Here is a 14,407-nt window from a genome sequence, read left to right on the forward strand (position 1 = left end):
AGACACACATGCACACACAGTCACACATGCACACACAGACACACATGCACACACAGACACACATGCACACACAGACACACATGCACACACAGTCACACATGCACACACAGACACACATGCACACACAGTCACACATGCACACACAGTCACACATGCACACACAGTCACACATGCACACACAGACACACATGCACACACAGACACACATGCACACACAGTCACACATGCACACACAGACACACATGCACACACAGACACACATGCACACACAGTCATGTGACACAGCAGACCAAAAAGAGCAGAGGTCTAATCTGGATTCAAGAAGATCAACATTCCTCTGTTACAAATACGAGAGAGAATGTGTGTGTGTGTGTGTGTGTGTGTGTGTGTGTGTGTGTGTGTGTGTGTGTGTGTGAGTGTGAGTGTGTGTGTGTGTGTGTATTCCTCATGTTGTGGGAACTTGCGTCTCATAAAGGGACTAACAGAAAATTACATTTGCATAAATCATTTATTTAAGATTTAAAGTTAATGTTGATGTCAGTGTTAGTTAGTGTTAGTTAATATTAGTTAATATTAGTTAATGTTAGTTAATATTAGTTAATATTAGTTAGTGGTAGTGTTAGTTAGGAGGTACAGTATTTATGTGTGTGTGCTTGTGTCTCACCTTGACAGTTCTTGGCGTGTACAGCGTCTCCATAGTAACCGAGCTGACAGACTTCGCAATGTCTCCCGGCAGTGTTGCCAAGGCAACGTAGGCACTCCCCGGTGATGGTGTCACAGTGCCCTCCCTCATTAACGTCCACGTTACCGTTGCATTCACAGGGGGTGCAGGCCCCGCCCACTACCTGTGGGTTGCCATAGAAACCACTGGCACACCTGGGGATACAGGCAGACAGACAGGTGTCACACGAGGTCCACAACCTCCGATTGGTCTATCCACCTGTGAGTCATTCTCACCTTTCACAGTTGTTCCCTGTGTATCCGTCCTGACACTGGTCACATGACACCTTCCCAGATGCGTCCAGCACACAGGTGAGACTGAAACTGAGCAATTACACACAGGTGAGACTGAAGCTGAGCAATAACACACAGGTGAGACTGAAACTGAGCAATTACACACAGGTGAGACTGAAACTGAGCAATTACATACAGGTGAGTCTGAAGCTGAGCAATTACACACAGGTGAGACTGAAGCTGAGCAATAACACACAGGTGAGACTGAAACTGAGCAATTACACACAGGTGAGACTGAAACTGAGCAATAACACACAGGTGAGACTGAAACTGAGCAATAACACACAGGTGAGACTTGTTAATAGTGATAACGTTTCTTGAACTCGGATCACCTGTTGGACGGCTCCATCAGAGGACATGGACAACGCTGACAGTCCTCAGCTGTTCCCTCTGTAGCGTCGCCATAGAAACCAGGTAGACATTGATCACAGTGAGGCCCGGTCGTATTATGGGAACAACCCTGAGAGACAGAGAGAGACTCAACCATCAGCTACATTACTGTCAGCAGCAGTTTTTAAACCAGGATCGATTTGACAAGAAACACCAGCTATGACTGATGAGTGGAAAGAAAAGTGTTTATATATATATATATATATATATATATATATATATATATATATATATATATATATATATATATATATATATATATATATATATATATATGTGTGTGTGTGTGTGTGTGTATACATATATAAACACGATACATGTATGAAACGAGTGATGTCATGCTTCACCTCTACACTGATGTTAAATTGATGTGAAGGAAACACCTGCTGCATATTATGGAAAGTAAAACATTTTAATTTATTGATAATTTCTTTTTAGTTCGCCTATTTGTTGATTGTGTTTTCTAACTCACCAAACAAACTCCATTGATATCACATTCTGCAGCGTGGTCGTTACATTCACACTGCATACAGTTTCCTCCAAACAACACTCCGCCCACACGGTAAAAGCCTGGAAGACATGACTGAAACACACAAAAAGACACAAAAAGACACAAAAACACACAAAAACACACAAAAACACACAAAAAGACACAAAAAGACAGATATGAAAATAGAACAGAAAAGAACAGGAAGCCTAAAGATGTAATCCTCAGGCTCTGTGACAGTAATTACAGTGTAATAACTGCATTGGCAGTACTGGAAAGGGCATTGGAGGCCTAAGCAGGAGGTTGGTGAGGTCATCATCTTCCCTTTGAGGTGGGGACCTGGGTGAAGGAGCATGACCCAGCGGATGGACTTGTGGCTGCCAAGCTGTATCTACAGTACCTCAACACTTGGAGAGGAGGACCAGCTACACACTTCAACCAGAACAACACACAGACCAACACTACAGCCAGCCAGCCCAGGCCTGCTTCCTGGAAACACTAGCACTGCCTTAAACCAACGAGAAGCCACTAAGGACTTTGTTTTTATTGACAGCAGCCAGACCAGTCACAGGTGCTTACTGTGCACCCCAAGGTGGGGCCCCATGCGGATCTGGAAGTGAGAGTTTAGCACTATAAAACAGTGATTGTGAATGACCATCAGGTTACTGCTCTGTTGCCTCTGGTTCAGAACAGTCTGGTGCCAGCAGGCAGTGTGGATTAAAGCAAACAAGAGGACATTGTGTGTGTTCATGGGGGTAAGCATCATTATCCCAAAGCTGACTTAACTGTTACCATTGATGAACAGCCTTAAAAGTTGACTGTTGGGGTAGAATAAAACCTGCCTGTAGATGGGGTCCTGTGTTGAGACATAGCTGTCCACATGGACTGCCAGTGGAAACTGACTCTGACACAAGTCTGATCAAGCTTTACTGCAGCCTCTTCCTGTCATCTCAACTCCTTTCCACAGGATTACTGTGGACATGTGGTCACCAATACATGTTGGTCATGTGTGACTTTGCCACCCATTACCCAGAAGCCCTGCACACCATCACCATTCCCACTTATCTGGGTGTTTTGGTACAACTGTTCTCCAGAGTGGGGATACCAGATTAAATCCTGACGGACCAAACACCTCCAGGTTGATGTAGTTCTTCTAATTGGGTATTGCAGCAATCAGGTCCCGTCATACCACTCTGCTAGAAAGATTCAACCAGACTCTGCAGAAGATGCTGCAGGAGTTTGTGTATGACACTGCAAAGACTGGGACCACTGGCTGCCATTTTTACTCTTTGCCTACCAAGAAGTTACCCAAGCCTCAACTGGTTTCTCCCCATTTGAGCTCTTATATGGCTGAGATGTACGTGGCCCATTGGATCTACACTGAAAGGGCTGGGAGGCTCCTTTCACCACTCCGTGTGACATAGAGGTGATGCAGTTTGTGCTTGAGATGAGGAATTGGTTGACAAAATACCAGATGGACGCAGAGGTCAACCTGCATGTGGCTGGCATGGCCAACAGGCTCAGCACTGTGACTTCCAGCCTGGCCAGTAAGTCCTGTTGCTTCTCTTTTCTTTCAACAGCAAGATCTTAGCAAAGCGGCAAGATGGGCTCATTAATGAGGTCCATCACCCAGAAAAGCAGCAACAAAAACAGACCTACCTCTTGACAGTAATAACAGTATAATAACTGTAGTGACATTATTAACAGTGCTGACATTAGTATTGGTGACAGTTACAGAATGAAAATGATTTAAAATGAACTGCTGACCTCACAGGAAGTGCCGCTGTAACCCCACGGGCATTCACATGTCTCAACAGCAAACGCGTGAACGCCAGAAACTACACCAGGAACAGCGATGTCCAGAGACACTGAATTGAGCCTAAAAGACAGACAGAGAAACGTTAAAGGAGAAATATGTAACACTGACAGTAAGTGTTTAAAATGGGTACTGCAGAGAGTTGTCTCCCCTTGCTCCCCAGACTCAAAGCTTGTGCAGCATGTTGTTTGTGTGCCATTGTTTCATATATTGCAAGCTGAATCGAAATGGGCGTCAACCTGAGTTCACAGAAATCCGTGAAATGACCACGACATGATATCACTGCATTACATGGCGGCGGCTCATGGTGTGTTGAATGGGCGAATATACTGACTGTGGGATTATACTCACAGAAGCCACTATTTTAATTTATCTCTGATAATGTGTCATGGTCATTTTATAAATGAGTTAAGTAAATATATGACATATTAGTCCTTTAATTATAATCAGATTCCTGTCATGTTAGGTGTAATCAGATTACAGAGTCCTTACCGTATCGGGCCATCAGCAGAGGTGTTCAGGTGAACTCTGACCATCAATGATGTCACATCAGCGAGGACTGACAGCAGGTCATCACGGGTAACGAGTCGGCCTGTTTGCATATCTAGGAACTGCTGCGGGACCATCGCCATGGCAACCGAGCGCCCAGCCAATGGCGAAAGGAAGAGGAGGTGAGGCGGTGAGAGTCGAAGGGCTCGACCATTACCCTGGAGACGAGAGAGGAGGAATCAGTTTAGAGTTGGTGACACTTACTGCAACCACAGACCTGAAATACAACGACTCCTCACCTCCATGATGATGTCAGAGTGTGCAGGGAGAGAACGGTCCTCATTGTCCAATGGGATGTCATAAACCAAAGTGTAGTTCAGAAAACCTCCGTAGGACACCAGCTAGAGAGAGAGAGACAGACAGGCAGGCAGACAGACAGACAGGCAGGCAGACAGACAGACAGACAGGCAGGCAGGCAGGCAGGCAGGCAGGCAGGCAGACAGGCAGACAGGCAGACAGACAGACAGACAGACAGACAGACAGGCAGGCAGGCAGGCAGACAGACAGACAGACAGACAGACAGACAGACAGACAGACAGACAGACAGGCAGACAGGCAGACAGGCAGACAGGCAGACAGACAGACAGACAGACAGACAGACAGACAGACAGACAGACAGTTAAATGTCAGTTACAATATCAATGTCTTTCTCAGCAACATTCTTTAACATTGTAATTGTCCTTTGACAGACAGATGGACAGTCGCCCACCTTGTTGCCTAGGAAACTGTCGGGTGCTACCCATGACAGCAGATGTTGGTGGGTGTGGCCAGAGGTGTTACTGGGGATGGACAGGTCGTTGCCATGGACGACAGGGTGCGTGTGGTGGGACTGAGAGGGGTGGAGCCAACCGTCTGCATGAAGTATCTGCAAAACATTTAAAATAATCATTTATGCTGCTGTGTTAGCTACAGGTGTGTATGTGTGTGTGTGTGTGAGTTACCTGTGTACAGGTGTGTGTGTGAGTTACCTGTGTACAGGTGTGTGTGTGAGTTACCTGTGTACAGGTGTGTGTGTGAGTTACCTGTGTACAGGTGTGTGTGTGAGTTACCTGTGTACAGGTGTGTGTGTGAGTTACCTGTGTACAGGTGTGTGTGTGAGTTACCTGTGTACAGGTGTGTGTGTGAGTTACCTGTGTACAGGTGTGTGTGTGAGTTACCTGTGTACAGGTGTGTGTGTGTGAGTTACCTGTGTACAGGTGTGTGTGTGAGTTACCTGTGTACAGGTGTGTGTGTGAGTTACCTGTGTACAGGTGTGTGTGTGAGTTACCTGTGTACAGGTGTGTGTGTGAGTTACCTGTGCTGTGGACCAGCTGGAGCTCTCACAGACGTCAGACACACCGAAGCAGAAGCAGTCGGAGCAGCCGAGTGGATGAGCATCCTGCAGGTTGTAGAAACCTGGTTTACACAGATCACAGTGAGCTCCCATCACGTTCACCTGAGGAGGAGCACAGGTAAACACCTTTAATATTCAATCACAGCTGTGAGGTTCACCTTTGAACTGAAAAGTCAGTAAATGAATGTGGGTGATGTTTGTACTGTAGGAGAAGTTTCTCCTTCAGTTCATTAAATCCCTGCACGACCGATATGTTGATAAATCTATTTCCTGTCTTGGACATACTTTTTTTCAATGTTCTTCTTGCTCCTCCATCTCTTTCTCACCTCTTTATTTTAGGGTTAGGGTTCCTCTTTAAAGTCACTGATGAAAACCTGTTAGCTGCAGATTTGTGTCTTCATGCTCTGAGCTTGTTATGTTTAACTGGGATTGGCTCAGCTGTTTCAGAGCTATGAGAGCAGTGATGTGACTTTACATGCTCAGAACTGGGCACAACCACTGAGGAGCTAATTCAAACATTTACTATAAAATAAAGCAGTCATGTCATTACTGTCTGATTTCACGTATCTATGTCACATGTAACCTTGTCTACATAGTAAATGCTGTAGGAAGTGGACAGGTTTGACTGTAATATCACTACCATTCTTTTAACAAGTCAATAGCGGGCTAGAATGGCAATCTGGTTTCCATGGTAATGTATTATGTATGACTATTAAGCACACCCCTATTGTCAGTTTGAGATAAGATGCCGTCTAGGTCAGGTGACCGTTGTCAGGTACAAGTGGAGGTTTACCTTGCAGATGCAGGCGCTGCAGGGGTCAGTGTTGATGCTGCCAGCCAGGTTACATTCACAGCGAACACACTGAGGAAAATCTCTGTATCCAAATGCACAATGGTCACACTGTCGACCTGTGAAACCCTCCTTACACACACATTGACCCGCAGACACACCTGCACACACACCAGAAATATTTATAATGATGATCATAATCATGATAGCAATAATAATAACAGTTATAATGATAATAATGACCTGGCATTGTGTCGTCTCTGGTGCAGACTGAAGACTCTGATCCTCTCAAATCACAGTTACACTCAATGCAAGGAGCGTCTGCATAAGGAGAAATCTACACACACACACATATTTGTAGTACTTGTAAGTATCTGTGCTGGTATGAAGTATTATTTGCAGTATTTGACAGTATTTGTTAGTACCTGTGCTGGTCTGTAGTATCCATCAGTGCAGGTTTCACAATTGATGCCAGCAGTGTTTTGTTGGCAGTCGATGCAGACTCCGCCCCCCTGACGAATGCCACGGATGTTCAGACTCAACCTGAGGTCAGCTACGGTCTGATTGTAAAAACAGTCGCCTGCTTTGTTGTGACAGTTACACCCTGACAGAGAGACAGACAGGCAGAGAGAGAGACAGACAGAGAGACAGACAGGCAGACAGACAGACAGAGAGAGAGACAGACAGAGAGACAGACAGGCAGAGACAGACAGGCAGACAGGCAGAGAGAGACAGACAGAGAGAGAGACAGACAGACAGACAGACAGACAGACAGACAGGCAGACAGACAGAGAGAGAGACAGACAGAGAGACAGACAGAGAGACAGACAGGCAGACAGACAGACAGACAGACAGGCAGAGAGAGAGACAGACAGAGAGAGAGACAGACAGAGAGACAGAGAGACAGACAGAGAGAGAGACAGACAGAGAGAGAGACAGACAGAGAGACAGAGAGAGAGAGAGAGAGAGAGACAGGCAGACAGACAGACAGACAGAGAGACAGGCAGAGAGAGAGACAGACAGAGAGAGAGACAGACAGAGAGACAGACAGACAGACAGGCAGAGAGAGAGACAGACAGAGAGACAGAGAGACAGACAGAGAGAGAGACAGGCAGACAGACAGACAGACAGAGAGACAGGCAGAGAGACAGGCAGAGAGAGAGACAGACAGAGAGAGAGACAGACAGAGAGACAGACAGACAGACAGGCAGAGAGAGAGACAGACAGAGAGAGAGACAGACAGGCAGACAGACAGACAGGCAGACAGGCAGACAGGCAGACAGGCAGACAGGCAGACAGACAGGCAGACAGACAGGAAGACAGACAGACAGACAGACAGACAGACAGACAGAAAAGTGTTTTCAGGTGTTTTCAATGCAAAGACTCAACCTGGGTGTGAAAACAGGGAATGAAGTAACGATTCAGTCAAAGCCTGAACAGGTTGAGTGTTACTGCTGTTCTACTATTTACTACTGTCTCTTACTTTCACACGTGTTTCCCTCAGAGACAGTTCCTGGTTGCCATGGCTGCTGGTGGTAACCGGGGCAACACTCGTTACAGCTCTCTCCACAAGTGTTGTGCTCACACACACACTTCAGCTTCTGTATACACACAAGCACACACAGTGTGAGTTTGAAGTATGAAACACTATAGATGTACAGGTGTATATGACAGGTGTACAGGTGTATATGACAGGTGTATATGACAGGTGTATATGACAGGTGTATATGACAGGTGTACAGGTGTATATGACAGGTGTACAGGTGTATATGACAGGTGTATATGACAGGTGTATATGACAGGTGTATATGACAGGTGTATATGACAGGTGTACAGGTGTATATGACAGGTGTATATGACAGGTGTATATGACAGGTGTACAGGTGTATATGACAGGTGTACAGGTGTATATGACAGGTGTACAGGTGTATATGACAGGTGTACAGGTGTATATGACAGGTGTACAGGTGTATATGACAGGTGTATATGACAGGTGTACAGGTGTATATGACAGGTGTATATGACAGGTGTATATGACAGGTGTATATGACAGGTGTATATGACAGGTGTACAGGTGTATATGACAGGTGTACAGGTGTATATGACAGGTGTATATGACAGGTGTACAGGTGTGGCATTACCTTGGTAACAGGGTCCAGCGGGCAGCTCTGGGCATGGCCGTAGCAGATACACATTCCGCCCACTGAGATGTCTTTGATGGAGTAAAAATACTGAAGAGAAGGTTTGAGTTAGTGTCAGGAAGTGAAATATCTGAATCATCTGAAAACATTAAAAACTGTCCGTCTCACCCTTCGAGTCACAATGGGGTCGATGTCTCTGGGGTCGTTGGCGCTCAGCGTCATCAGATCGGCATTGAGCGTTCTGATTCGCTGCAGCCGTAGTCTGATGTAACGAGCTGAGGTGAAGTTCAGTAGGTCAGAGGTCAAATCATCGGCACCAGGTCGACCATTGATGAGAGAGGTATGGATCTGAGAGACGGACGGGTCAGCCGAGTCAAAATCACAACAATTGTTATCTCTTAAGTTAATTTAAGTCTCTTAAATTGAATTTAAGAGACTCAACATTCCTCCATGAGCAACAAAGACCGGAAGAAACCTCAAAACTGACTGTAGGTGGGAAAACATCTGCCTCGATTGGCTGAGAGAGAAAGAAGGAAAGAAAGAGAAAAGCAACAGCAATAATAGTAGCAGTGGCTACACTGCCCTAACCCTAACCCACACTGGACAGCAGGCAGTATAGAGAGAGGACTACGAGCTGGAGCCCACATTAAACTCTCTCCTTGTTGTTTCATGAGTTCATTTGTATTAAATGTTTATGAGCAACTTCTGATTGAATTGCTTTAAATGATAATCAGTGATCTCACCTCTCCATGTTCCAGAGGGTTCAGTCTGGAGTAGTATGATGTACAGATCACTTCCATGTCGCTCTTGTAGGTCGGAGGTCCAAGTCTTGGTGTGATGTCATAACGAGACAAACACTCAGAGTCACTTATGGCATAAAACTGCCAGGGGTCAAAGGTCACACCGTCCAGAGAACGCTCCAGAATCCAGTTACCTTACAGATAGGCAGACGTAAGTGACATGTCAGAGAACCAGCCAATAGCAGGCCAGTACCAGTAAAATAAGATGCCAGAAACGATGACATCACTATCAACCATTAAACTACATATACACAATATACACATTTCTATACTATCAACTATTAAACTACATATACACAATATACACACTTCTATACTATCAACTATTAAACTACATATACACAATATAAACATTTCTATACTATCAACTATTAAACTACATATACACAATATAAACATTTCTATACTATCAACTATTAAACTACATATACACAATATACACATTTCTATACTATCAACTATTAAACTACATATACACAATATAAACATTTCTATACTATCAACTATTAAACTACATATACACAATATACACATTTCTATATTATCAACTATTAAACTACATATACACAATATACACATTTCTATACTATCAACTATTAAACTACATATACACAATATACACATTTCTACACTATCAACTATTAAACTACATATACACAATATACACATTTCTATACTATCAACTATTAAACTACATATACACAATATAAACATTTCTATACTATCAACTATTAAACTACATATACACAATATACACATTTCTATACTATCAACTATTAAACTACATATACACAATATAAACATTTCTATACTATCAACTATTAAACTACATATACACAATATAAACATTTCTATACTATCAACTATTAAACTACATATACACAATATACACATTTCTATACTATCAACTATTAAACTACATATACACAATATAAACATTTCTATACTATCAACTATTAAACTACATATACACAATATAAACATTTCTATACTATCAACTATTAAACTACATATACACAATATACACACTTCTATACTATCAACTATTAAACTACATATACACAATATAAACATTTCTATACTATCAACTATTAAACTACATATACACAATATAAACATTTCTATACTATCAACTATTAAACTACATATACACAATATAAACATTTCTATACTATCAACCATTAAACTGTCAAACGTGGTAAAAGAAGACTTTCATTTGCTGCCTGTTGTGTTTTTATTTGAGTCTCATCTGCTTGCGTGTGTAAAATGAGCCGCTCTGTGCGACCATGTGACAGGAAGTTCAGGGTTCACCATGTGGACTCATGTTGAACGGATCAGAACCGATCAGAAACAAGGCAGGTCTCACCTGGTCGAGGAGAGTTGGCTGCTTTGATGATGATGTACGCAACCTGAAAAATCTGAACAGAAACAAAGAATAAAGACATGAACCCCAATTTATACTTTATATATAAATGATAATCATCATCAGACCTTAACCCAACATTTCATATTGTGTGTTTGTTACCTGCTTCAGGTCCAGTGTGACGGTGACCCAGTGAAACTGCCGTCCGTTCTTGATGCTCGGACTCTGCCACCACTGGTTTGTTCCATCGATGGCGTTTGTGATTGGATGTCGCTCTGAAGAAGAGAGAGAAGGTGAAGCTACCATGCTAACACACCATCTGATGATGTCAGTCACACTGTCAGCTGATTTAAATGTCCTACCTTTAGACAGAACAGAGTTGGCGTCACATTTTGGGCAGTGCGGGTTCTTAATCCGTCGTCCTGGAACGTGTTCCACTAGTTTACAGTAAACTTCTGGTTCTGGATCTCCACACGTCGCATTACTGCTGATCACTGCATTACTGGCAAGGTTCAAGATGGCCGGGAAAAGACCTGAGACACACACACAGCTAACTGTTAGCATCTGGAAACACACAGCTAGCTGTTAGCATCTGGAAACACACAGCTAGCTGTTATCATCTGGAAACACACAGCTAACTGTTAGCATCTGGAAACAAACAGCTAGCTGTTAGCATCTGGAAACACACAGCTAACTGTTAGCATCTGGAAACACACAGCTAGCTGTTATCATCTGGAAACACACAGCTAACTGTTAGCATCTGGAAACAAACAGCTAGCTGTTAGCATCTGGAAACACACAGCTAGCTGTTATCATCTGGAAACACACAGCTAGCTGTTAGCATCTGGAAACAAACAGCTAGCTGTTAGCATCTGGAAACACACAGCTAGCTGTTAGCATCTGGAAACACACAGCTAACTGTTAGCATCTGGAAACACACAGCTAACTGTTATCATCTGGAAACACACAGCTAACTGTTAGCATCTGGAAACACACAGCTAGCTGTTAGCATCTGGAAACACACAGCTAGCTGTTAGCATCTGGAAACACACAGCTAACTGTTAGCATCTGGAAACACACAGCTAACTGTTAGCATCTGGAAACACACAGCTAGCTCACGGGTGCAGTTTGGCCTTTAAGGTTGGGGCTAAAAAATGTGGAGGAAATGTAATGTGTACGAAACAGTGTTCTTTGAAGTGGAAAGTAATAATCAGTAGGTCTATTTTCATATCCGTGTGAACCCTAACCCACAGTGACTAACCCTAACCCTGCAAGACCCAAAAGTAAACCAGATTAATCCAAGCTAAGAGCGTTTCTGCAGGATCAGCAGAGACTAACGAGCACGCTGCTTATTCAGCCTGTTCAAAGGCTCGTTATCAGAGACCCTCCCGCTGGAAAGGAGGCTACAGCTGATCCTCTGATTCAGGAGGAGCGATGTGGATTCTTTGGAAAAGTGGGATCCTGGAGGGGTCATGGAGGGGTCATGGGAGTTCACACATCCAGTCTACATGAGCTTTGTGGACTTGGAGAAGGCTTAGGACCGGGTCCCTCGGGGACCTTGTTGGAGGTGTTGTGGGAGTTTGGGGTACCAGGGTCTCTGCTAGGAGCCATTGGGTCCCTAAACAACCGCTGTGAGAGCTGGGTTCACATTCTCTGCTGTAAGACCCGGTTTCAGTGGGTGTTGGGCTCCATCAGGGCTGTCCCTGGTCTCTGATCCTGGTTCTGATCCTGGTCTCAGTGGGTGTTGGGCTCCATCAGGGCTGTCCCTGGTCTCTGATCCTGGTTCTGATCTTCATGGACAGAGTCTCAAGGTGCAGCCGGGGGGAGGAGAGAGTCCAGTTTGGGGACCTCAGAACCTCCTCTCTGCTTTCTGTGGTTGATGTTGTTCTGTTGGACTCTACATGTGAAGCGGTCGGGATGAGAGTCAGAACCTCCACATCTGATCCATGGTGCTCTGCTGGAACCAGGTGGACTGCCCCCTCAGGGTTGGGGGGGGGGGGGGGGGGGGGGCTGCTGCCCCAAGCAGAGGAGTTAAAGTATCTGGGGGTCTTATTCACAGTGAGGGTCAGATGGTGCAGCATCAGCAGTGATGACCGTCCTGGTGGATCAGAACCCTCTCAGTGTAGCAGTCAGTCTACGTCCCAACCCTCACCTCTGCTCACCAGCTTTGGGTAGTGACCCAAACAATGAGATGCTGGATCCAAGCAGAGAGGGTCTGGGCTCTTAGAGATCGGGTCAGGAGTTCAGACATGCGGGGGAGGCTAGGAGTAGAGCCGCTGCTCCTTCACATGGAGCCAGCTGAGGTGGTTCTGGCTCCTGGTCAGGATCCTCCTGGACGCCCCCCTTTAGAGGAGGTCCAGGTCCAACTGGGAGGAGACCCAGAACACACTGGAGGGATTACATATCTCTGCTGGTCTGGGAACAGCTTGGATCCTCCAGGAGGAGCTGATGAGACCCGGATAAGCAGAGAATGGACCCTGTAGCATCTAATATGAGTCTCAGTTTAATAATTAATGTTTTTAAATTAATAATTAATTTGTTGTGATAAGTAAATTATTATTTTACTAGTTTCCTATTTTAGTGTTTAGAAGCAGTTAATGTTTGAATGTGTTAGTAATCAATCTGGCTTAATGAAAACCTTCAATAGATCTTTAATAGATGATCACATATCTATAAATCTATAAATCTATAAATCTATAAATCTATAAATCTACAAATCTATAAATCTATAAATCTATAAATCTACATATCTATAAATCTATAAATCTATAAATCTATAAATCTACAAATCTATAAATCTATAAATCTATAAATCTATAAATCTATAAATCTATAAATCAATAAATCTATAAATCTATAAATCTATAAATCTATAAATCAATAAATCAATAAATCTATAAATCTATAAATCTATAAATCAGTAAATCTGTAAATCTATAAATCTATAAATCTACAAATCTGTAAATCTATAAATCAATAAATCTATAAATCTATAAATCTACAAATCTATAAATCTATAAATCTATAAATCTATAAATCTACAAATCTGTAAATCTATAAATCTATAAATCTATAAATCTATAAATCTGTAAATCTATAAATCAATAAATCTATAAATCTATAAATCTATAAATCTATAAATCAATAAATCTATAAATCTATAAATCTATAAATCAGTAAATCTGTAAATCTATAAATCTATAAATCTATAAATCTATAAATCTATAAATCAGTAAATCTGTAAATCTATAAATCTACAAATCTGTAAATCTATAAATCTATAAATCTATAAATCTGTAAATCTGTAAATCTATAAATCAATAAATCTATAAATCTATAAATCTATAAATCTATAAATCAATAAATCTACAAATCTACAAATCTATAAATCTGTAAATCTGTAAATCTATAAATCAATAAATCTATAAATCTATAAATCTATAAATCTACAAATCTACAAATCTACAAATCTATAAATCTGTAAATCTGTAAATCTATAAATCAATAAATCTATAAATCTATAAATCTACAAATCTACAAATCTACAAATCTATAAATCTGTAAATCTGTAAATCTATAAATCTATAAATCAATAAATCTATAAATCAATAAATCTATAAATCTATAAATCAATAAATCTATAAATCTATAAATCTATAAATCTATAAATCTATAAATCTGTAAATCTACAAATCTACAAATCTATAAATCTATAAATCTATAA

The 14,407-nt window shown here is 42.3% G+C and overlaps 1 protein-coding gene across 1 annotated transcript in view; it reads right to left on the minus strand.

Moving 5' to 3' along the window:
- lama1 (laminin, alpha 1) overlaps positions 1-14,407 on the minus strand; it is a 56,413-nt gene that overhangs the window by 35,303 nt on the left and 6,703 nt on the right. Inside the window, exons 3-21 of the mRNA XM_062415008.1 lie at positions 11,046-11,216; positions 10,846-10,958; positions 10,687-10,738; positions 9,264-9,454; positions 8,689-8,868; positions 8,521-8,610; positions 7,863-7,980; positions 6,805-6,983; positions 6,623-6,716; positions 6,383-6,540; positions 5,551-5,691; positions 4,966-5,121; positions 4,496-4,597; positions 4,200-4,414; positions 3,659-3,770; positions 1,877-1,987; positions 1,347-1,474; positions 958-1,044; positions 665-876 (exon numbers count right to left, since the gene is read on the minus strand). Coding sequence (XP_062270992.1) covers positions 665-876; positions 958-1,044; positions 1,347-1,474; positions 1,877-1,987; positions 3,659-3,770; positions 4,200-4,414; positions 4,496-4,597; positions 4,966-5,121; positions 5,551-5,691; positions 6,383-6,540; positions 6,623-6,716; positions 6,805-6,983; positions 7,863-7,980; positions 8,521-8,610; positions 8,689-8,868; positions 9,264-9,454; positions 10,687-10,738; positions 10,846-10,958; positions 11,046-11,216 — 2,610 coding nt within the window. The remainder of the gene's footprint in view (positions 1-664; positions 877-957; positions 1,045-1,346; positions 1,475-1,876; positions 1,988-3,658; positions 3,771-4,199; positions 4,415-4,495; positions 4,598-4,965; positions 5,122-5,550; positions 5,692-6,382; positions 6,541-6,622; positions 6,717-6,804; positions 6,984-7,862; positions 7,981-8,520; positions 8,611-8,688; positions 8,869-9,263; positions 9,455-10,686; positions 10,739-10,845; positions 10,959-11,045; positions 11,217-14,407) is intronic.

Source organism: Scomber scombrus, unplaced genomic scaffold (assembly GCF_963691925.1).
Source record: "Scomber scombrus unplaced genomic scaffold, fScoSco1.1 SCAFFOLD_101, whole genome shotgun sequence".
Taxonomy (NCBI): Eukaryota; Metazoa; Chordata; class Actinopteri; order Scombriformes; family Scombridae; genus Scomber; species Scomber scombrus.